Source organism: Cariama cristata, unplaced genomic scaffold (assembly GCF_000690535.1).
Source record: "Cariama cristata isolate BGI_N322 unplaced genomic scaffold, ASM69053v1 scaffold22908, whole genome shotgun sequence".
Lineage (NCBI taxonomy): Eukaryota > Metazoa > Chordata > Aves > Cariamiformes > Cariamidae > Cariama > Cariama cristata.
In genome coordinates this window covers 32781-56219 of record NW_009630951.1, presented here as the reverse complement: position 1 = coordinate 56219, position 23439 = coordinate 32781, and the positions used below count along the sequence as shown (strand labels likewise).

Genomic DNA, 23439 nt, shown 5'->3' with positions numbered 1-23439 from the left:
CCTCTCTTGATATCCTCTCATTTCTCACCTTTCTGTGTAAGGACATGAGGCAGAGCTGGAAAATAAACACTTAGCACCGACACACCACTCTTAACGTGTCTGCTGTGCTGCAGACCTACCAACAGCTTTCCCCTGGGTTTTCCTATCTCCTTTTCGCAGGCATGTCTTGCTGTCAAAGGTGGGGAACCACATCTGTGAAACCCACAGCCTCCAGTACAGCTTTGCCTATAAACTAAACCTTAAAGGTCACGGGCATGAAGGACCATATCCTATTAATGCACCAGGTCTTCAGGCCAGCACCGATATCCCGTGCCATGCCTTGGGTTGGTACCGTCTGCTGGGCAAGAGAGGGTTACAACGGGCACCGAAGGCCTCGAACTTCATTTGGTCTATTAAATGCAAGTGCCACACACTTTGATACCTCAGGCCATGCCGCCCCGAGCTTTCTTCAGGTGCTCTGAACATGCGGTGTTCACCTCCCATCTCACCAGGTACCAGGAGCAGGCCAATTTTCAGCATAACGCACAATCTCAACTATTTTATTGCTTAATTTAGGCCATAAAGTCCCTTTGATGTGTTGTGTAATGCAACGTTCATTCTGAAAAAGTGGGTGGAGTAGCTTTATGGTATTATAAAAATAAATAAAATGCCTGGCAGGATTTTGAAACCACATGGTCATTCCTCCTCTCTCCGCAGATAAGTTGATTGTTGAGAGAGAAATCTTGCTTAATATCTAACTTTGGGTGATTTATTTCTCCAGAGTCCTTTCATCTCCAGCATGTATTGGGTTATCTGTGACTTCTAATCTGATTGTTTTAAGCATGATCAAAGAAACCAAGAGAATGCACTTTATTTTCCCACTGTATGAACAGAATGCTGTTTGTACAGTGCATTACATCACCTGTTCCTGCTGCTCCTGAGTCCTGCACCAAATGGCTGCGGTATAAATAGAAAACAGAATGGACTTGTAGGGGGTGATGAAATTTGTTCCACTTGCCGAGTAAAACAGAGTTAACTCAACGAATGCTTTCTTCCTGCCCAACTCTACCTCGGCACACAACGACACGGGCTGAAAATGTTTGAAATAACTCACTCGTGTGGAGTATCAGACCGGCATTCGGCAGCATCGAGGAGCCACGCTGAAAATCCACGGGAGATGGCAGGCAGGGAGATTGCCATCGTTGAAATTGCTGGGATTCTTTCCAGGCTATGCAAAGAAAGAGTTTGGCCTTGTGTTGGCATCGTCGTGTTGTTCTAGCTGCGATGGTCCATGGGCAGGGTTTGCGGGGAGACCTGGTGGCTGTCCTTGCGCAGGCTTGGTGCTGTAGGATCCCTGCACACGTGAAGGGCTTTGCCGTCCCAAAGAAACCCCGCCGTTGAAAGCAGCTTGCTTTTGGAAGGTCTGGAGGACCTTCCAGACCACAGAGACCCACCTGGCTGTTGCTCCAAGATGCAAACTGTGCATTTCTGGGGGACAAGTGCTAAGGAGCAGCTCCGATTCATGGTGGAGGCCTAGGAGATACCTCTGAAGATGGGCCTGAGAGCTGCGTTTCTCTGCTTGATCCTAAAAATCCCAGATTCGAGAAAGGATGTTTGTTTTCTGATATGTCTTAATGCTTCAGCACCACGTAACCTCAGCACTTCACGGAGGACGGCTGTCCTCTCTGCAGCTTTGCCACGTCTCCCCCCGCTAACCTCTCCTGGCCTCTTTGGGGGCACTGAGCAGCACTTTCACTCCAATTATCTCATTGATTAACGTATTTAACTTGGAACATTTGTTCTCAGTCTGTGTTTGACTTTCAGTTTCTTGCTTCTCTTGCAGACCAGAAGGGTAATGTGAGGACCTGAAAGCTTGCTAGCTTTTTCAAGCCCTAGCTGTTGGCCTTAAAAAAAGAAATTAAAATTTAAAAAAAATCCCCTCTCCTTGCTGACCTTGCCTTGACATACCTACAGCCCCTCATGAAAATCCCACCTTGGGTAAATAGCTCACGTTTTTATTCAGAGGAGAACTGCCATGCACCAAATGGCCAGGGAAAATCATTTGCAAGATAAGTGGTGGTTTTATCTTAAGCAATTAGTCCTTAGTGTTGGGGGGGGGGGTGTTAAATTTTCTAATTGGCTTGGAAGTTGTTCTTGTGCAGCATGTGGTCACTGTAGGAATACTAAACTTGCCAAAATAGCTATAACTTGTCTCTCCACTCCATCCTGGTACCCCGCTCGCTGGGAAGCAGAAAGCCACCGGCATTTCTGACGTGCCATTCCGGCAGGCTGAGCTTATGGCCGCTATCTCCACCATCACTCCGGGTGGTGAGCGTCTGATACACGTAAAGATTTTGCCCGTCCGTCACTATGCTGCTGGTGGTTTTCTCTGTCTGTTGTCCTCAGGTTGAAGAAGCAGGAAGGAAGCAGGGGGAGGACCGAAGCATGGCGATTTCCCTTTGGATGTTGTCGCAGCCTGGGTTAGGGTTGGGATCTGCATGGCTTCGGCAGTGCCGGCTGCTCGGACGTGGCTGGGTCTCCTCCTTGCTGCAGCCATCACCCTGTGCGACAGGGAATTGTCTTTGAGCAAACCGAGCCGCTCTGCAGTTTCTTTCCAGTGAATTACAGGAAAATGAGTTTGTCCTTCTCCCTTGAAAGCCATGCAGCATCAGCATGGGATTGACTAAATCTTTCAGAGTTTCCCTGTGGGGTGCTGAACGGTGGGAACGGCTGTGCGTTGTCCTACCCACAGGTCTGCCGCAGCTAGCTGAAGCGGCGATGCCAAGCTGGCTCTCCGGAGACTCGCCGGCAGTGCCGTGTTGCTCACCTCCAGGTCATATTGCAAAGGTTGCCATAGCCGAAACACTTCTCGTTTATTGTTTGAAGGTTCCCGCTTGCTTGGCTGTGGGGGGGGACACGTTACGATTTGCGTTAGGCTGGGAGATTTTCCAGCCCTTGAGGAGCCAACATCTTCCTTAGTGAATTTTAAGCTTCCTTTTTGCATGGCTGGATGGTGGGCAGGGGTGTCTGGCTGCGGAGGCTGGGAAGCTCCTCTGTCTCTGGGTCCTTGTGGGGGAAAGGGACTGAGTTCTGGGATTCAGACTGATGAAACGATGAGCTGAGCTCGCTTTATGACCCTTTTATTGCTGCTGTTGCAGATCTTAGAGGCATCTGGTTGGAGTCTGTGAGTTGATAAACCCAGACCAGCACTGAAACAAGGTGCATCTGCTTGAATTCACCAGTTTTATTAGGGTATTTTTTTATTTTATATTAAGGTCTAATCTGTGTAGTGCTCCTACTGCAACAGAAATCTGTATTTCAATGTGATACACTACTAGTTGGTTTTTTTTTTCCCCAACCGTTTTATGCAAAAGCACTTAACGAGTCGCTTCAAAAGCATCCAGAGGTGTGAATTACAGCTGATGTAATTAATTTGTGTTTGTGGGCCTGGCCCCCTGCAGTCTAGGTGGCATGTTGGGCTGGCAGTTAAGAAGAACAAAAGTCTAATCTTGGAGGAGATTAGGAATTCTTTGACAAAGGTTAAGCCAGGGCTCTGCTGCCTTATCATTTGTACTGGTGTCCTGTGGCAAATCTGTAATTTAAGCCAGGAACAGTAGGCAGGCTGTTCCTCACGCTAGCTTTAAAGCAGCAGCATCTCTGCTCACCTACCAGGTTGTTTTGCAAAACAAAGTCTTAAAAATGGTTAGGTATTAAACAAGACCGAGGCAACTCTAGATCCTAAAGCACTGCAGGGGTGCCCATCGCAAGGACATTCAGAGCCGGAGCCTGCCGTGTGACTTTTGAAGTCTCTCCTTCCCAAACCCATGTCCATGCTGTCCTCTGCCTCTTCTGCTCATCTGTTCTCATCCCTCCCACCCTGGGGTGAGCGAGCAGCGTAAATGCTGTGCATCGACCGGGTGCTGGAAGGAGAGCTGGAGATGAAACGGGGAGGAAGGCAGACGGAGCAGCAGGCAGCTCCGACAAGGAGAAGCCAGCCTTGCCTTTCCTGCGAGCTGCCTTGGCGTGCTGAGCCCCAGCCCGGCTGCGGCAGGATTTAGTCCCAGCACACTTCCAGCCAACATGTTGTGGCAAGCTTCCCCAAGCAGCAGTTTCCACTGTTCCTCTTTGGTGTCTATTGTTTTGTTATTTGGGGAACTGGAATCTGTGATCGAGTTTGAAACGTGGTTAGCATTAGCTTCTGACACAACGGGATCTTTTTGGTTTGTTTTTTTTTTTTTCCTTTCAGATTGGTCTGAGCCTGAGCACATCTTCCCCTGGACAGCTTTGAGGGGTCCACAGCTCTCCTGTGACCCATGCATTTGGGCAGCAAGGCAGCGTTGGGTTCAGTGCCGAAAGACCGACCCGTTTAGTCTCAGCAGAGCTGCAAAGAGCTGGCTTGCACTAAATCAGGCAAATAGTCACTTGATCGCAAGCGAGTTTCTAAAAGGGGGAGGCTGGCTGAGCGCTGATGGTTTAGATTTAGTCATTTAATGAACAGCATCAGGAGTAGGTTACGTTCTCAATTATTTTGATTTTAATCTAATGTGTTAATAACGTGAGGCTCTTCGGATGCAAATGTGTGTCCAAGTTGTTTTCAGTATTTGCTGGCGCGGTAAGTTGAAGACATATGTGTAAGAAAGGGCCATCTGATGAACTGCTATTGTTCTCTTAATTCAACCCACCCCACTTGGGCTACTCTGCATGAATGGCTTTGTGTTTGCTAATAAAATCATGCTATGTTCCCTGCAACACATGTTCTGCATGTCCCAGCTAGTCAACAGCAGTAAAACCTTATTTTATAGGTTTATAATGTTACCTTCTCAACTGTGGCTTCTTTTAGAGACAGCAGTACTTCCAGGGTTGGCCTTGGCACACTTGAGCACACAGGGGTGGCTTTGAGAGCTGCCATAACCCCGTGTTTCTGGCACATCTTCTTCCTTTCCCTTGGTACCTTGGGCTCTTGCCCCTTGCATGGCTTGTCAGTGAGCGTGTGTACCCCCTCCCCTAAAGGGTGCGGCCTTAACACGTTGGAAGAGAAATAGAAATGTGCTCCTTGGACTGCATCCTCTGCCTTCTCCACAAAATGTTTGGATGAGCCTGAGTTGCTTCTCAGGCTGGCTCAGGGAGGGTCCGAGAGTGGCCGTGGGCTCCACAGCCCTTTTATCTGCTGGGCTTTGGAGACCCAAAGAGGTTGTGGGAAAAATTCGGCTGGTGCATGAGCCCAGGAGAGCTCCCACCAGCCTGGCGGTTTCTTTGGGCAGTCCCTAAGACAGAGGGATGAACAGCAACCTTCTGCCTTAGCACGGCATCTCGAAGGGGCTGCTCATAGCAGTTGGCTGGCAATGGTCCCCCAGGAGCCACGTCCAAGCTGGGGGGGGAATCAGTATGCGTAGCAGTTGCTCCCTTTCCTGGGCACATTGTTTTCTAAGGGCTGTAGGGTGGAGGGGATTAAACCAAGTCCTTCAGGGAGGAGAATAGTCAGCAGGGGGTGGCTGGTCATTTTTGTTCCTTTTGTGGCACAAACAATCTCTCCCTTGCTGCTCATAGGGGCTCGTGAGCCTTTGTGATGTTTATTAGGCTGAAAGATTTGGAGACCTCTGGTCTAGATAGCTCTCCAACTGAGAAGGGGAATTTAGGCACTTGTGATAGTGTGGCCAAAGAAATTACAATAAATATTTGGGAGATTTTAGTGTTTGGCATTTGTCGAGAATGGTTTAGCAGAATGAAATCTTTAGTGGAAAGGATGGAAGTCCAGCTGAAATGACAAAGATGCGCCTGCGTTGGCGTTGGCACATCTTCCACACTTCAGGGATTAGAAGGAATTGTGTAATAGCAGCATAATGATCTGCAGAATTGGCTCATTTCAACTTCAGCTGCTTTTGTTTAGGAGATGGACTTAAAATCTGAAACTGGGTCAAAATCTTTTCTTGCTCTAGAACTAAAAGTTCCACATGTTTCAGACTTCTGTTTGAAGAGATTTTCTTATCGCTGTCCAGCGAGCCTTCCTGGGCTGAATTTCAGCCAGGCAGGTGACCTTGGCCTGCTAGTTCTCGTCACTTGGGAAAGTGGCATTGATCAGGATTAGAAAAGATTTTCTAGGGTCTGGTGATCACCAACACGTCCTCTCCTGGAGATCACCAACACGTCCTCTCCTGCTGATCGAATCACGGTCCTTGGTCTTCTTTGGAACTGATGGAAACATCTCCTCTCTAAGACTTGCAGCTGAGCAGGCACCGTTCTGGGGGTATATTCACTCTTCTGGATGCTTACCACATTTTCAGTGAAGGTTGGTGTCAGAGTTTTATCACTTTGTGAACTTGCCCTAAACTACCAGCGAGACAGAAGTCTTCCTCAGCGATGGCATTCTTCCCGAAAATGAAGCCCAAGTCTTTGTGAGCTGTGTCCTGAGAGCTGTTGTGGCCCCACATCTCCTCTGCCTGCAGCAGAGAATAAAATCCCAAGAAGGTTTTGGGGTGCAACTGCATTTCCAACAGCAAATGAAGATTCTTCTTCCTGATCCCAGGGGCAGCTGCTCAGAGACATGCATCGTCTCCTGATCTCCTGGGGTTGGCCCCAGTCAAGGAATTGTGCAGATATTTCTTTGTCCCAACCTGTTCCCTGACTTTTCCCAGAGAGTACTCCCTGGAGGGAGATTTGCAAGGTTGGTGTCGGGAAATAGCTGCTTGGGAAAGCCCTCTTCCTTGCTACTGGAGAAAGCAGCCTGATTAATTATTCTGATTGCTCGTCTGGGCTGAGATAGGCTTCCAGTGGTGAGACTGAGAGCAGTTGTGAAGTTGAAGCTTTGGAGGTCGGAAACGACGGCCCTTCGGCAGGCAATCCCACCAGGCAGTCGGCCTGCTGCCCGCAGGCAAGTAACGAAGTGATCCTGCACATGGAGGATCTCCATAAGTCGCTAACAGTGGAATTCGTAAATTTGTTTATTATGTTCTGAGAGCTGCCCGACAAGTGTATGTCTGCAGTGTACATAGGCATCTGTTACCGTCTTGAGCGGAGAAGATGCTGCCATCGAGCAGTTGCTGTGTTAGGAACATGCACACGCAAAACAGAAGAGTCTCTCTTTGCTCACTTACGGTGTGAATTTTACATCATACTGTGGATAGACACATAGTCCAGAAAGATCAGTCCTAGAATAAGAACCACAAGCAAATATTGTTCTGTTTTCCCGAGATGTGACAAGGTAGCGGCAGCCAAGCCTCTCTGCTGCGGCATCGTGTCGTGCAAGAGTCTCACAACTGCAGATGCGGACGTGCAGGCTCAGACATCGGTGTCACAAGCTCCTGCATGTTTTGATTAATTCCTCTACGGTTTTCACACACAGGTTCGAGGACGGTCGCTTTCATCAACTTTGCGATCAAAATGTATGCCAAGGATATTATGACTCATGTTGCAGCCTTGCTTGTAGTTTTGCAGGGGGAGTTAATAGCGATGTTAAAATAGCACTCATTTACTGTATAGGCGGAGCTGGTGGCAATGGCTGTAGTCACGGTTGCCTAACATTTCCCATTATATAAAACTTTGTTATAGTTGCTCATATCTTTATCAGACTGTGTTGTTTGGTATTCTTCCATGTTAAGATTCTGCCTAAGGCTGAATTATTTTGGCAAATTTTAGCAAAAACAGAGGGGGAGGAAATTACATTGTTTTGCTCATGTCAGAGTCTTACAATTTACTTTTCATTGATAATCTTCCAGCTTTCCTACTTTGAAGCAGGGGTGTATCGTTTGGCAAAGTGAGTTGCTGGAGGTGGGAGGGGTGCTGGCGGCTTGGAACATACCTTTTGCTGTCCATGTGAGAATCTATCCAATTTTATTAAATTCAAAGCTTGTGACAATTGCACGAGCTCTATAGTAGACGGTTTAAAACTTTGGCAGCCAGAGTATCTGAAAAGTATATTTACTCTGACGATGCTTATGGCTAAAACTTCAGAGACTGGAAACTGCAAATCCTGTTGCCACTGATGATGATTCCGGAGTCTCTGATGCTCATCGTTAGTTGAGCTCTCTTCTCACATCCTCCAGAGAAGGCACTGGGTGAAAAAAAAAGGCTTTTTGGGCAGTGATGGGGGAGGGAGGTGCGGAGAGTGAGATCCTCCCAACGGTGAGCAGGTGATGTTGGGAGCTAGCGAGAGACGAGTCTGTACAGGGTATTGAAACTGGAAAGGGGCTTTCCGATGCTTCCCGGAGTTTTCAGATGCTGTAGCTGAAGCTGCCTGTTCAGCCTTAGTTCAAGCCTGTTACACAGGAGGAAGATACTACTGACCCATTTGTGTCAGCCGGTTTTGACAACAAGATAAAATTCCTTTTTGTGCAAATGACTGGCAGGTTAGAGGAGAGAAGCCCTATTTGCCTCCGAGGGGGAGGACTGTGAGCGGACCCTAACTGTATGATTGAACCCATAGAGCTGAACGGGAGATGCCTGCCCCATATAGACATGGGACGGTGTAAGTCTGATGCACGGTGCTGTCACATGACATTTCATAACTTTCTCTACTCTTGTAACTACTTGTTGGTGTGTGATTGTAGACTCTTTTTCTTTAGGCCTCTTGCTTGTTCAGTGCATGGGACGGCTGGTGCCGGAGGAGCTAACCAGGCAGGTAGGAAGGACGATGCACAGGGCACCTGCGTTACCTCTTGCATCATTAAAAGGCCTTGTGGGGGAAGAGGCAGAAGATGGAAGCAGAAGAACACAGGTGCTTCTGTGCTGGTTTCTGCCAGAGACATCTTGTAGGACAGCTCTTCTCCTTGGGAGAGAGTCATCGTGCATGCCTTACCTTTCTGTGTGCAACTGAAGACCCAGATCAGATTTACTGATGTGCTGAGCATGCATCAAGGCAAAAGTCTTACAAAAATGCTGAGTATTAGGCTCAGAGCATTTCAAATTAAGCATCCACATTTTGAGAAAATTTTGACGATTTTAGCATTGCAGTTGCCTTTTTGTTCATAAGAGGATAATAGCTTTTCCTTCCTCCAGAATAGCAGCACAAATAGATATGAGATTCACTTGTGAAAATTGCCGTAGAAGAATCTCCAGCAAAGTGAATGATGCTGCATTCAGCATAAGATTTGGGTGATTTAAAAGTACAAAGAAGGGGAAAATAAGGATATCAATCCATTTATCCTGTGCCCTGAACAGGTGAAGTTTTGCAGAGTAGTACAGGATTGGTAACAGCTAGAGTGGTACGTGGGCACAAGAGAGGCGAGTAGAATTTCAAAACTGTAAATTTCTTTACCCTACTGCCTTAAGAAGAAAACATCTAAAGCAATGAAGTATTTTTGTATTACTTCCTTGGTCAGTGAAATCTTGTATGTATGGTATGGCACATATGCATCCTGTAGCAGGTCGTGCGTTTGTGTCACGCAGATGGGCTCCAGGGTTTCACAGCTCTTGTCCTCCAGGCCCTACACAGAAAACAGCCTTTTCCTTCATCCGCAGGATTTCATTTCTAATTATGGCAACTGGGATGATTGCAGCGCGCGGCAGTGGGTCCGACTAGCTGTGGTGCTGTGGAAGAAGAAAACGGTAGCAGCAACACATCATGTCAAGTGGAGGTGGTTTGGGGCCCATCCACTGCCATCCAAAGTGCAGAATTGAACCAAGTCTCAGCACTGGGGCTCCCAAAATGTGGCTTTTGCAGTGGGCCCGTGCTGACTTCGGTGTCTGGGAAGGTGTCAGCTGGACCTGGAGCATTTGAGGCAATTGTGAGATCTCTTCTCCATGTAGGTTTTCTGCTGAGATCTGACCACAACCTCATCATTATTCATAGCACTTAAGAGCCTTTCCAGACCTCCCTGTTTTCACCGATTATCACAGTGTCTTTGGGGCCTCCCTCCCTCGGTGAATTTGGTTGGGTGTCAGCAAATACCTTGTGCTCAGAATTTCTGGAGGGAGTAAAAAGAGATCAACAGAAACACACAGAGTTTGATCACCGAGCCTTCTGTCTTTAAGAAAGTGAGGTAAAAAAAAATACAGCTGGCTTTTATCTGAACAGTGGCTAATTTATTTAGAACAAAAAGCACATTGCTTGCATTGTCACTTATTTTTCCTAAATGGAACCGTCAACTGGTTTTAATTGTCTAAAGATACGAAGGAATGGAACAAGAGTTCAAACAGCTCTTTTATAGCACTTTAAATGGACATGGTACTTCATATATATCCCCACAATAATGCATACCAGATGAAAAGATACTGTGGAATTTGTGTAATAAAGGTAAAAGCCCATATATCTGCCTGTTCTAATGGATAAGAACCAAAACAGAAAAATTCTGTAAGGCAAAAATAACAACAAGCGCCAGCACAGTTCTTGAAGTCAAGTTTCACTTGCTGTAAAGTGCACCAAGAAAAACCAAGCGCAGGACTTCCCTGAGCGGTGGCCGAACACGGTAGCGGGATGGGCTGCGTATATAAGCTTCCCGACGGCTGCCCTGATGCTCTCACGCTACAGTTAAAGGTATTTTGTCTTCCCTCTGGTCTGGAGTTTAGCTGGACCTTCTGGTATTGCAGTGTCCCAAGAGCTACCCTGTAAGTATAATTTGACCGAACAACTCTTTTTTCCTTCCCCGCCCCCCCACCTTCCCTGCCTCCTTTAGCCCTTTGTCACTACATTTTAATATCCATTTAAATGAGGTGAACTGGTTCTTGTACCTTGAACTATTTAGTGAATACCTCTGGAGATGTTGTCACCTTCAGGAGCAGAGCATGCCCAGTGGGGTCCTTCTAGTTACGGTGAAGGTATACGCAGTAAATAGGCATTGCTAATGAACCTGCGCCGGCTGCCTTCGCGTGCTGGTCTCCATCTTTCTCACTGCTGAATACTTTGCTCTTGATTTGCCAGTCAGCCACCAAATTTAGATCCGTTTGTAAAAAGTACAGCCACAAGAAAGGAGAAGCTGAAATTGCTGATTTCATTCATCATTTTTAAATATGACTTTGTGTGACCTCAGTGTAGCCATTGATGGTTTGGCTGGAGGTGCAAGGTTTGGTGACTGTCCCAAAACTAGGACTGTGAAAGAAAACTTCATTCTGTTCCATCTAAGGAAAAGTTACTTTAGTCCTTATTTAAAAGGAAGGCCGTCTGTAGCATCTTCACAAGACTAACTTCCCTCTGTATGTCCCCCCTTTTCTCGGGACAGCAGCAAGTTATTTGCTGTTAGTCAGCTAAACTCTTAAAAGAGGTAAAAACCCAAGGTATCTCTGGAAAAGGAATGATCCTTTTTAACATCTGTCTCCTTTAGACACAGTTTCTGCATGGTTCATTTTTTCTGGTTGTTGTTATTACAGTTCTTCTGGGGATTTGTCGTTGCTGTCAACGTCTGATAGAGCTTGTCAGGAGGACAGCAGGACTAAGTCCACCCTCGTCTTGCCCCAACCACAGCATGATATTGGCCAAGTCAGTTTGAGCTGAGAAGGGAACGTAGGATTACGAGCTTCCAGTAGAGACCAGGAGACTTGAGTTGGGATTTATACATTTGCTGTGATGCTGACATCTCTTCAGAGCTGAGCTGTAAATGATAGAACAAGTTCAAAAGCTTTTTGCAGCTTGCCAGTATTTTGTTGTTGATACAGCCTGCCGTTTGTCAACATGATCCAATGAGTATCCTTTAACGACCCCATTTTGGGGAGCTTGTGAGACTCCAGAGGACTGCTGGAGAAGCTCTGTTTCATGGTCCTGTACTTCTGAGACCTACTTGTCTCTCGTGGTTGTAGTCAACTGATCCTTATGAACTCCTGCTCATTATAAAGTACTGATTGGAAGCAGGCGGCTTCTGGAGGGGGATCTTCTTTTCTGTCCCAATCTAATGGTCTCTTGACTTTAAACTTAAAAGTGTTCCCTAGATAGAAGCAAAGTTAAATAAGGCTTTGCAGGAATTTTTAATGTGAAGATATGAAACGTCTTTGTGAAGGTCTTTTGCTCGACTGAGTGGTTTTTTCATGTGCTGCCAATATCTGATCCCGCTTCTTGACCTTCAGTGTACACTGAGAGAGAAGATTAGGATGTTTCTAATCAGCTGAATCTCCCCTCTGGGAGCACTATTAAATCCTGACTCTCAGCTCTATCTCTGCCAGGTCTTGCCAGCCCTCCGTGTTTTTGGGTTTGTTACCAGCTGAGGTCGGAGTTTGGTCACCTCAAAGGTTCTTGTTCAATTGGGGGAGTTTCTTGGATCCTTTCTGTAGGAGTTAAGACACCAGTGAGCAACTCTGCTTGGAGGCAGACCTCTTCGTTTCATGTGCGTTGGTGAGCCAGACCTTACTCAGTGAAATAAAGTCTTTTTTTTGGTGCAGGATTACTGATAATCCTACCCGCCTCATCATTAGTAGGGCTTCATCAAAGGTCTTTGGGAACAAACCTGCGTGGTTTTGAGGCGCTAAGTCAAGTGCCTCACAGATGTTCAAAACATTACATCAGCTGGTTTCTTCTGCCATCCAAATTTGTAATTTCATTAAAATATCGAGTTTGTCGGCAATAAATTGGTAATGAGTATGGCGTTTCACGCCATTGTTTCGATGAGGGTTTAAGTGAGGCTAGCAAGTCTGTGGCCCAGCGATACCAGCAAGCAGTTTAATGGCAAAACTGCAGCTAGTCTTTGTAAAATGGGACCCCCTTGGATTGCCTATCTTCCCCTTTCATCTCAGCCATCAGCAACACCACTGTTGTGATTTAAATATCAGGAAATTTATGCCTGAAAGCGATACAGACAACGAATTCCAGTCCTGGGGTTTGTGCCCTCCTGAAAAACTTCGGTGATCTGGGAAAGGAGTAAGCCCAGGTGATGTTACTTGCCCTTGAATTCCAATGACTCCCATTCCCCAGTGAGGTCCATGTACCCGTAGATGCCCCTGCCCCGTCCCGTGTTCTTGAACACTCCAGAGGCTATGTAGGAAGGAGAGGAATAGTCTGGAGCCACTGGCCAAAGTTGGATGCTTTGTTCCCATCCAAAAACTTACTCATCCTACAACTTGCAGAGGAATCTGCTCGTAATTTCTTTCTTGTAAGCCCTTTCTTGTTGAGCAGAAACTTTGGCAAGGAAGACTCGAGGCACTGGAGAATCCCCAGTTCTGCCTGGTTATACCAGGCCTCCTCAGATCTTTCCTTGGAACGAGCAGGCAGGAGGAAATACTTTCCATTTCAGAGAAGCGTGGACAAACAACGTTGCTTCAGATGGGGAAGAAAAGCGGCCGACGGAGTTACAGCACTGAATCCTGCTAGCCAAAAGCATGCTCTTGCCTTTATTCCATCGTTCCTGGAACACAGTGTTCCTATTGTATTCCTCCTTGCCCCGCTCAGTGCCTCTCCTCGGGCTCAGAACTCAGAGATACTCCGACCACGATGCTGGCGGGTTTGGGGAAGTTAAAAAAAAGCATCAAACGCATCTCGGAAATGGACCCTCTCCCTCGCCTGACGTTAGGTAAACGTGTTTTCTGAAAACCTGGATCCCGTTAGAAAGGTTCCTGCTGTCTGGAAAACAAAGTACTCGCTCGTCTGGTTTAGTCATTAAGTAAATTTGTGGCTTGGTTGAGACGAAAAATAATGAAGAAAAGCTGTTGAAATCCCGGGATTAATTTGATAGTTTGCAGGCAGTGGTGTTTTTAAGTGGAGCTGCTGCCTTCTTTAGGTTATGAGCAGACCCAGGTACAAACCTGGGCTTCCCTTTCTCCCCGCGCCTCAGAGGCAGGCATTTGGAAGTAATTTGTTTCACGACGGCTCTCGTTGCGTGGGCGAGGGGGATGCTCTGGGCTGGAAGCCGTGTTGCGTGGGTGTCTGCACGGCCGACCCGCGGCTGGAAAGCTGGGAGATGCTTTTGACTGCTTATTTCATCTGCAGAGAGAGCAGCATCCTGGGCTGCAGGCAGGGCAGGAGGAAGGGACGGACGGTCGCTCGCTTGGCGTGACCTGGAAAGCTCTGAACAGGTTGGGGGGGTTGCTGGGATTTTTTACATCTGCGACGTGATAGTTGTATTGCTCCTTCTGGGAAGAACCATTTTCTCAGCAACTCCTTTACATCTCCCGGCTGCCCTGCCTGCCTTCCCAGGGAAGGGGAGCGCTGGGGCAAAGGCAGAGGAGCCCACGGAGAGACCCCCATAGCTCTCTGCGTCTCTGGAGCGTTTTCCCCTCTCCCCTGGCCCTGATTTACTTGGGAGCATCACCCAGGAAGGCAGGGAGCTGGGAGCTGGCACTGCTGTGTGCCATCTGAAATGGCTACTGGGTGTGTTCATCCACTTTAGCACATGTATATATATATAGATATATACATATGTATAAAATCACTTGCTGTACTAAACATAGATGTCAGTTCAGTCTGAGAAGCCAGTTAGCAGAGCGGAAAGGTCCATGCTACCGAGCCTGGTGGCTCAGGGAGAGCACGTTTGGAGGGTCAAAGAGTGGGAGATGAGGATTTAGGTCCCACTCATTTCGGGGGGATTTGCTGTGGGCTGTTCTCAGCCAAACCCTTGGACAGCTGGAGCACACTGGGAACGTGCTGGGCGCATGGCATCCCCTGCCCGGGGATGGGAAGCCAAGCTCCTGGGCACGCTGCAAGGATCACGTAGACAGGCCCTGTGATTTGAAAAGGTTTGTGTTTATTTTAACGTTCAACGTGACCTTAAAGCGCTTTGGTGCTTCTGTTCTGACATTACTCCTTACGCATGTGATCCTGGGCAGGACCTCTCTGTTCTGGAGGTGTCAGGAGGATTTGGTCCTCAGGGTCAGGGTCCTCTCACTGCGTTCCGGATGGATTTCGATGTCAGTCACATACTTAGTTATTAAGGTAACTTTTTCTAGCAACATGTGTGGATAGTCAGCACATCCCTGTGAGAGCTTGATTCTGTTCCTTCCAATATTTTTGGAAGGAACTTTTCCAATTTTTCCTTTTAATATTTTAATAAAATATTAAAAATAATTTTCCTATGGTGTATTGGCTGACAGAAGCCCTGATGTGGGGGCGAGCGTGGCTTTACAGGTGGGAGCAATGTACCCTGGATATCCAGAATGCACACAGGAGATGCTGGGGTTGCTCTGGTCTTGTAGCTGCTTAGGTCACTACAGAGGCTTTTGAACATCTGATGGAGCCAGGCTACTCCAAAGTGGTAAGGCTCTTGTTCAGTTGCGATTAATGCAGCCAAATATCCTGTATATTTTATAGAAAATGTCCCTATTTAATGTCAACCTTTTGTAATGGATAAGGGTTCATATTAATCATGTCATCATTTAAATAAAAAACCCAACTATGTTATGGTATAAATTCCGACTAATATGTTGAAATGAATCTAAGCAGATACCTGTTATTGTTAAATATGGAACAAAATGTTCTGTGACATTCGCTTCATTTCAGGAAGATGATCCAAGCTTCCTGTTAATTGATAGGCAGACAATGTGTTACCCGTATTTTCTCTTTTATTTTAATTCATTTCTTGTGCATTGAGCTATTAAATCAATGAGGGTTTTGGTCGTCTTCTAGGGAAGACATGCATTGTTTTTAGGAAGGACTTTATTTTGTGTCAGAATGGGATTCTTACAGTTTTGATTTTAAGTCTGTAACTAGTGGACAAAAATACAGTATTACATGGGGGCGATGAACGAGCACAGCCTTGCCTGTGTTGGGCAGGAGGGGCTGGTTTATAGACGCATGGTCAGATGAAATGTGGGGGCTTTGTTCTGCAGTTTCCCTGGAACACAGGGGTTGCATCCTGTTGTCTGAAAGTTTTTCCTAAGAAGGTTAGTGTGGCGATAGAGCAATACAGCCACGATATTTAGCCTATCTAGTCTTTATTTGCCTCCTAAGGCAAACAATTTCTTTCCTGTATTTCAGCTTCCTTCCTAGATTCTGACAAATTCCAAACCATTTTTCTCACCCACCTTACTGTATCCTATGATCTAAAGTCTTGGTTTCAATGAATGCGTCTTCTGTACCTTAGTCCTGCCTGAGAAGTAGTATGTCCTTGGTAAGTGCAAAGGAGTGAGGAGCTGGAAACTCAGACTGGTTGATCTTGGATTTAGCTTTTGTAACTGTACTTTTAATACTTCACCATAATTACTGAAGCTCCCCATAAAATAATCTCCGTGTAGTCCTAAAATGGAATTGAATACCTTAGAATAAGAGCCCTTATCTGTACTTTTAGTTACATTTTTATTTATTTCCCTTCTTCCTCCAGCGTGGGAGGATGAATAAGCACGGAAGAAGATCCAGTTCTGCAATGGCAAGGAGCGCTAAAGAGCGTAGCTTTTTTTCATCAGCTTTTAAAAGCCAGACTGTAATCATAAATTCCCAGATAGCTGGAGCATGCAGAAGTCATCTTTAAGCCTACAAGTGACAGGCTGCTGTTGCTTTTCAAACTTCAGATTTCATTTTTTTGTGAGACGCAACTTTGATCTGGTTCCTTTGTAATGCTCTGCAGAGCGCCGGGGCCGCTGCGCTCGCCGGCTGCAGGGCTGGAAGTGAACTTTCTTGGCAAGAGCCATCTGGAGACCTCAAAGAACAGATTAACTTGTCCAGAATTGATGTGATCTTTGAAGAAGCTGCCCTTGCCTAGAACACATGTGATTAGCTTGACATTGGCAGTGATAAAGTTGAGATGCACAGCAGTGTCTGAGTACGCAGAGTAATTGGGAAGAGTTTTAAGTGGAGCAGCCCCAAGGATCTGCAATCAAATTATCAGCTAAATCCCTAATTTTAACCTCTTGAGCAGACTTTACGTCTTTAGTGCAGGTTAAATCCGGTCAGGAGTAAAGGTTTTCAGCTTTGCATCTTCATAGACATTTTGTTCTTAGCTCCAAAACATACCTGTGATGATGTAGTGGGGAACGCTGTGAATACTTTGGGATATTTCTAGTGGTTTTATACGCAGTATGGTGCAACTTTTGTGATGGTACTTGGTACCATGGTTTGGAAACGGAGACTTTTCTGTTCAGGTGGTAGATTACTGTAATCTTGTAAATCAGGCTTTGTGGTGGATGCTGTTCTAATCCCTTGTTTAAAGGTGACCCTGCCACTCAGATACTCTTGTCAGCACATGCTATTTAAATATGCTGAAGGGATTTCCTTTGGCTCGTACATCATAAGGAACATGTGCACCTTTTAATTTGATTGACTGGTTGTGATAATGAAATGTGGTGTTGCGTGAAGGATGTGACAGTCGCCCGCTTGTCGGTAGATGTAAGTGTGGGAACTAAGAGAGCTCTGATTGTGTCTGGCCAGCCAGAGACTCAGCGAGCTGTCATTTTGCAAGATTTTTCTTCTTTTCTTGGATGGAAGTACGTAACTTTTTTAATGGAAAAATTAATTTTTTACCACTGAATAAATGGGAGATGTCAAAGTAATAGACTGGAAGGATGTCTCAGCATTAGACTGCATCCTCCCAATCACAAAAGCAAAATGACCAGACACACCGAATAAGAGTAGTGCTTAGCGCTGGTTTCCTCCTGCAAATGTAGTTCTGGAAATAGTCATCTTCAAAAACACAGGACTGTAAACTTTGAACTAAGTTGTCAGAAATTGGTGCGAAAAAGCAAGATGGGAGCACAGAGACTCATTAACTGCGTCTCCTTGAGTTGCAGCGCTGGTCTGTGGTCTGAGGGCACCACCGCTCAGCCCAGCCACCACCCACCAGAAGAGGAAAGGAGGAATCGTGTCCTGCCATGAGGTTCCTCGCTGTTGTGCAGGAGAGAGGGTATTGCAGGTACTCAACCTGCCATCAGCTGTGGTGAGAGATCTTGAGATTCTGCAGAGCCCGTTTTGGGGTGTCCTTCCCTGGGTCTTGCCAACATCTCCACGTCTCCTGCAACTGAGAGCTTTCCAAGGCAACTCATGAAGTTTGGGTGATTATCAGCTGCCTCATGGCTCAGGCTGTCTAGAACAAGGGAGTTCTCCCATGTTAAAAACGAGCTGCCCACCCAAACCATGGTGACCAAAGGTTCAGAGTGTGTCATGGGAGATCTTCTGGAAATGCTGTTTAGGGGGAATGTAAGCAGAATGCATTGGGGTTTTGTGGCTGTCAGCTTCAGGAGTCTTTCTCTCTTGGGTTTACTAATCTAGTGTCTCAAACGGTGGCTTCCTTGGTAGTGCGGGGCTTTGGAGGTGCCTCACCATGCTACCACAGAGTTTGGAGATGCCCTTACCTCGGGGTCAGGCACGTGGGGGACCCTTGCAAGAGGAGGACTGCCAACCTGCCTGGATTCTATCACAGCTTCAATTCCTTTGAGTAAAAATTTTCTTCTAGTAAATGTTGGTGTCATAAAAATTCAGTGCTAGAGCTGGAGAAGGTGGTAGCAATGCAAACTGAGGGGTCTGATCAGCCTCCCTGTTAGACTGGGAGCTGCTCCAGCCATACTGGAACTGCTAGCAGACTTGGGGAGACCTGATCGCTCTCTACAATGCCCTGAAAGGAGGTTGTAGCAAAGTTGAGGTCAACCTCTTCTCCCAGGCAACTCATGACAGGACAGGAGGGCATCGTCTGAAACTGCGCCAGGGGAAGTTCAGGCTAGAAATGAGGAGGCATTTCTTCACAGAAAGGGTCGTTAGGCATTGGGATGGGCTGCCCAGGGAGGTGGTGGAGTCCCCATCCCTGGAGGGGTTTAAGAAAAGACTGGAGGTGGCACTTAGTGCCATGGTCTGGCTGACATGGGGGTGTTAGGGCAAAGGTGGGACTCGATGATCCCAGAGGTCTCTTCCAACCAAATCGATTCTGTGATTCTGTGCTTCTATGTCTCTCAGACCTGCCAGTAGAGCATTGTGTGACTTACTCCCTCCAGTGAAAATTTAGATTCTACAGAAATCAGTTGCCTAGAGGCCTTTCATCTCCAAGGAAGTGTCCTTCTTGCGTTAGAGGGTTTTTTCTATGCTTGATGAAGAATGTCAGTGAAGGAGGTATGTTAACTGTTGGGAACCAAAGGGAGTGCCATGTGGATTTGGTTTTGCAGACAACATCTGTGAGACCTTCCTCCCGCTGTGGATGCTGAAGGTGATGCAATTCTTCCCCAGAGCGTGCCAGCTTTATGTTTTTTGCATAAAGCAAAGAGTAGAATGTTTGGCAAAAATAGGGGACTTTGCAGCTTTGTTTTAAAATTGGAATAGCCATCAGGTGAAGGATACTGGGGATCCCAGGCTGGAAGGAAAAGGATGCCCTTAGGGACTGAGGATGCAGTGGGAACTCCAGCTAGGGCAAGAGGACCGAAGAAGACCTCACCTCTCTTCTCACGTACATTGAAGCTCCAAGATCTGATGGTGCTAATGCTCAAAGTGCTGTGTGCTGGTCTTGGTTGGAGGAGTAAGAGATTTGGGGGTGGGATGCAGCCAAGACAACACACAAAATAAACTCTGGGTAGGTAGAAGGAAGCCCTAAGGAGATGCTTGCTGGTTTCCAACAACAGTTTTGGCCCTTGTCAGCATTACCAGAACTTAGAGTGATCAGTGGAGAGCTTTATGCAAAGAAAAGGCAGCTGGTCAGGTTGACTTACTTGGGTCGCTGTGATCTCTATTATAATTGTTCCCTATGTGATTATTTTGAGGGTTGAGCAACTGAGAGCTGCAGAAGAGACGTGCAGCTTTATTTCTGCGATGTGTGAAATGTTCTGTGTTCGTTTCAAAAACGTTCATTGCTCTTTCTGTCTAAAAAAATAAAATAAAATTCCAGAAGTCTGCAGGAGTTTTTGTGAAGTCTAACTTTAAATGCTCACCTTTCCTTTTATCGCCCTTATCAGCGCATAGAGCTCAGTATGTGAGGTTTTTAGCTGACATTTCAAATTGCTCTGAGTGTGCCTGTATCCCTTTTAAAGCAGCCTCCCCTCCCAGATCAGAAGTGACCAGGTTTTTTTGTTCGACTCCATGTTCCTTTAATGTTTTCCTCCTAATAGATGTTGAAAGCGTTTTTCAGAGGCACGGCACAAAACATTCAAATAGTGATACGAGCCAGCTGAAGAGAGTTGTCGGGGAGAGGGAACATTAGGAGAAGGATTGAATACAGATGGATTCCTCAAAAGTAATGTAACCTGTTATGATTGCTTTGAAATCCTACACCCTTTCCATCTACTTACGCTTACTGAAAGTTTACATTTGAATTGATGTATTAGAGGCAGGGCTAAAATGGAAGTAATCCCTGTTGTATACATGCTTAAGTGTGTAATTTTAGTTAGATACAACAGTTATGACCAAACTCTCACCTGCATCCTAAGTGGGATGCAGCGGAGTGCTGCAGGAGAGCTCATCCATCCCAACTCCTCCGGAGGGGCCAGGGACGACCCAGCACCCATCTGCTCGCTCTCTGTTCTTTCAGCCATCTCAGGTCCATACCTCACAAACTTTTCAGATGCGCTCTGCTGCTCTGTCTACGTATCAGCAGATACAAAGGAGGAATTGATTGATCTGTGCATTTTATTCTATGTATCAGAGTGCTTTCGTAATATACTGCTAGAATAATCCATGCCTCTACCGGAGAGTCCTGGCAGAAGGTCCACTAGAAGTTGGTGCTATATTTTAATTGGGTTGTCCAAAAAGCCTGCTTCTCTTTGCCTGCAGGGAAGGCCTGAGCTATCCATCATTCCTACCTCAATTTAAGAGGTTGTATCAGCCTCCATCACACAACTGTCATATCAGATTTGACAGGAGGATTGCACTGCACAGTGCTCCTTTAATGTTCAGAACTGACCATTATGCAAGGGGAGAACTGGTGAAGGGAGACTGGTAAGGATTTCACTTATTATACCTTGCTTTTTAGGGTGAACTTGTTGAAATTGTTTCCAGCCTTAAATATTTGCCCTAGAAAGCTGTTCTCAAATCTGATGGAATATAGAAATAAGGTTGCTCCAGTGCACATTTACAGTGACAGACAGAAGGTTTATGTGCTAGATGATGTCCGCAGTGACTTGCCATCCCAAGGCGCCTGTAAGCATTTGTACCCAGCTGACTCTATATTGCACCCAAGTGTGGAGAAACCTCACAAGGCTCTCTGTTCCTCAAAACAGTCGTGAAAAACCTCAGCTGACTCAGTTTTCAATGCTCTTTGCACCCGTCTGCAACTATACTAAGCTTTGTCATCCAAGGAGAAATAGCTTGGAGTTTTTGTTGGTTTGTGGCGAGCAAAATATTAGTTTTCTTTGTGAGAATAGGATGGTAATTTGTTTCTAACTGACCTCATAATGGACCTAAACCAATATGATTTTTCTCAGTGACCGGTGAACATCCATGACCTCTTGTATTGCAAGGAAAATTGGTTCTGTGTCTAGGAGCCGAAGGGCAGGGTGAATAGGAGCTGTATGAGCGGTGTGTTAGCCGAAGGCTATAGCCCTGTCGAGTTCAGGTTGTAAAATACTTCGATAATGCTTCCATCCTTGTACACCGAGTACACATATTACACATAAATCATTCTGAAAACCTCCACCTTAAATGGGTTGTCTGCTAGCCCCAGTTCATGTAGTGGCTGTCCTGTGTTCATACTCCATACAAATATGCAGAAACCGCCAACTTTTCCTTTTGCTGCTGTCTTCCTCGCCTCCGGTCCTTCCATCTGTGTGTTTCTCATGGGTTTCCTTGTCTTATCTAAATGTAAACTCATCAGGGCAGGGACTGTTTTCTGTTGACTGTAGGACTTTGACCACTGCAGTATAGCCAGAAAAGCTTTTCACGGCAGAATGGGGAAGCACAAATTGTGTGATGTGTCCTCCTTGGAGGTGTTTTCTCAAGGTCCATTACAAACCACATCAACTAGGTGTCGGTTACTGAGTTACTAAATAAAAGATCATGCTGATGAGCTTCGTGATCTGAATTAAAACAAGACTCTGATTTTCAGAGCTGGTAACCCAGGAATTCGTCAACTTCAAGATTATCTTACAAATGCTGCTCTTCATGCAGAAGAGCAGGCAGGGGAAGTCGGGGATTAAATGATGCTGTGTTGGTGTGAATGTTTCAACTTATTCCTCCTTCTGGCAAATTCCAAAATGACTTGCAGTGCCGAGAAGATGCCTGCCTGGCGTGACTGTCCTGGGGTATAGCAGGGCTGGAGGCACATCAGCAGCAGTAGCGCTTCTGTGCCAGTGGCAGAGTCCATGTGAAGGAGCTCTTCCCTGCTCGGTTCACAGGCTGCTTCACCGTTACTACAGGGCTCCTCCTGAGCAAGGAATTCGCTTCCGAAGTTAGCTCACGCAGGCAGTTCTCTCTTCTGTCGTCTTGTTGAGGAAGAGGTTAGTCTGCTTGCAGATGTACTTGAATAACCCGTTTGGAGTACAAGGCATGTGGTTGTGTACAAACTAGCCTCCTTAGATCCATGAACAGATTGTCCATTGGAAAAGCCGGTGTGATTAGGTGGTCCTTCCTGGTGGAATTTGCAAGTGTTTGATGTACCCGAGTGTGACATTTGAGGTCGACTTTAGATACTGCGTTGTAAGCAACAGCCATTTCTTGCTTTACCTCCCTCCCTGGGCAAACTTGTTGGAGTAAAGAGCGATGTAAAAGCAAGCATAGAATGCGTAAGCCGTGCTACACATCCCTCACCACTGGAAGAGCAGAAGCCTTGTTTGAGTAAGAAAAATACTGTCTTATTATCTGGGTATTGCTTTTAGATGTCCTGCCTTGCTCACAGAATGACAATGCTAAGCAGTTAGCCCATGGACAGCATAAATCCTGATGGGAACTGGACTTCTTCCATTCGATTTTGTTCCCTCCCTTCTTCATCTCTAACAGTATCATCTTCGTTACTCCATGAATTCCCTTTTGCTTCCAGTTACGAGTCAAATTGTTCATGGTTCTGTCAGTGCAACTTAGTATGGACACAGCTTATTCTGTGACTTGTCACTGATGCTGGAGCTCCAGGCAGAGTCCTTCTGCCTAGTGATGCAGGGTATGGTCAGGGTTGTATCCTTCTGATTTGACTCTCTCATTTTTCTTGCAGGCATGGGTCATGGAGAGAGCCTGTTAACCCTTACTATGTCAACACGGGCTATGCTTTGGCACCAGCGACCAGTGCCAACGACAGCGAGCAGCAGAGCATGTCCAGTGATGCCGATACGATGTCGCTGACAGACAGCAGCGTGTAAGTAACTCCAATCTGGTGGGACAATAGTGTGTTGATTTCTTTAGCGGTGATGCTACTGTTATGTTGGTCTGGGAAAGGCTTTGCTACAGCTGGGGTTGGGGGAGAGTATCTGACTAGACTGAGGTCGTGGTCATTCTCGCTTTCTTTTCAAGCGGCGTTGTTTTGTCACTGTGCAGGCTACTCAGCCTTGCCGGTCTTGGGAACGTTTGCAACATAAAATGCCTTGAGTGAACTAAAATAAATGATGGTCAATGGGAGCTCCTGCAGTGTTTCTTGCTAGGTGCAAGAGGCATTGGAAATGTTGGATGGCTTTGTAGTAAGTGATTTGAGATACAGTATCTTCTGAATGTCAGACAGAGCATTCTACTTACCGTACTTTGCCTCTTGAGGTTTTTTGCTGCCGAACTGTGCTCAGTCTGCGATT

General features: G+C 46.3%; 1 protein-coding gene across 1 annotated transcript in view; it reads left to right on the top strand.

Annotated features, from left to right (window-relative positions):
• Window positions 1-23439, top strand: part of AXIN1 (axin 1) — a 71791-nt gene that overhangs the window by 16990 nt on the left and 31362 nt on the right. The window contains exon 2 of the mRNA XM_009705773.1: window positions 22872-23012. Within this exon, the coding sequence (XP_009704075.1) occupies window positions 22872-23012 (141 nt within the window). The remainder of the gene's footprint in view (window positions 1-22871; window positions 23013-23439) is intronic.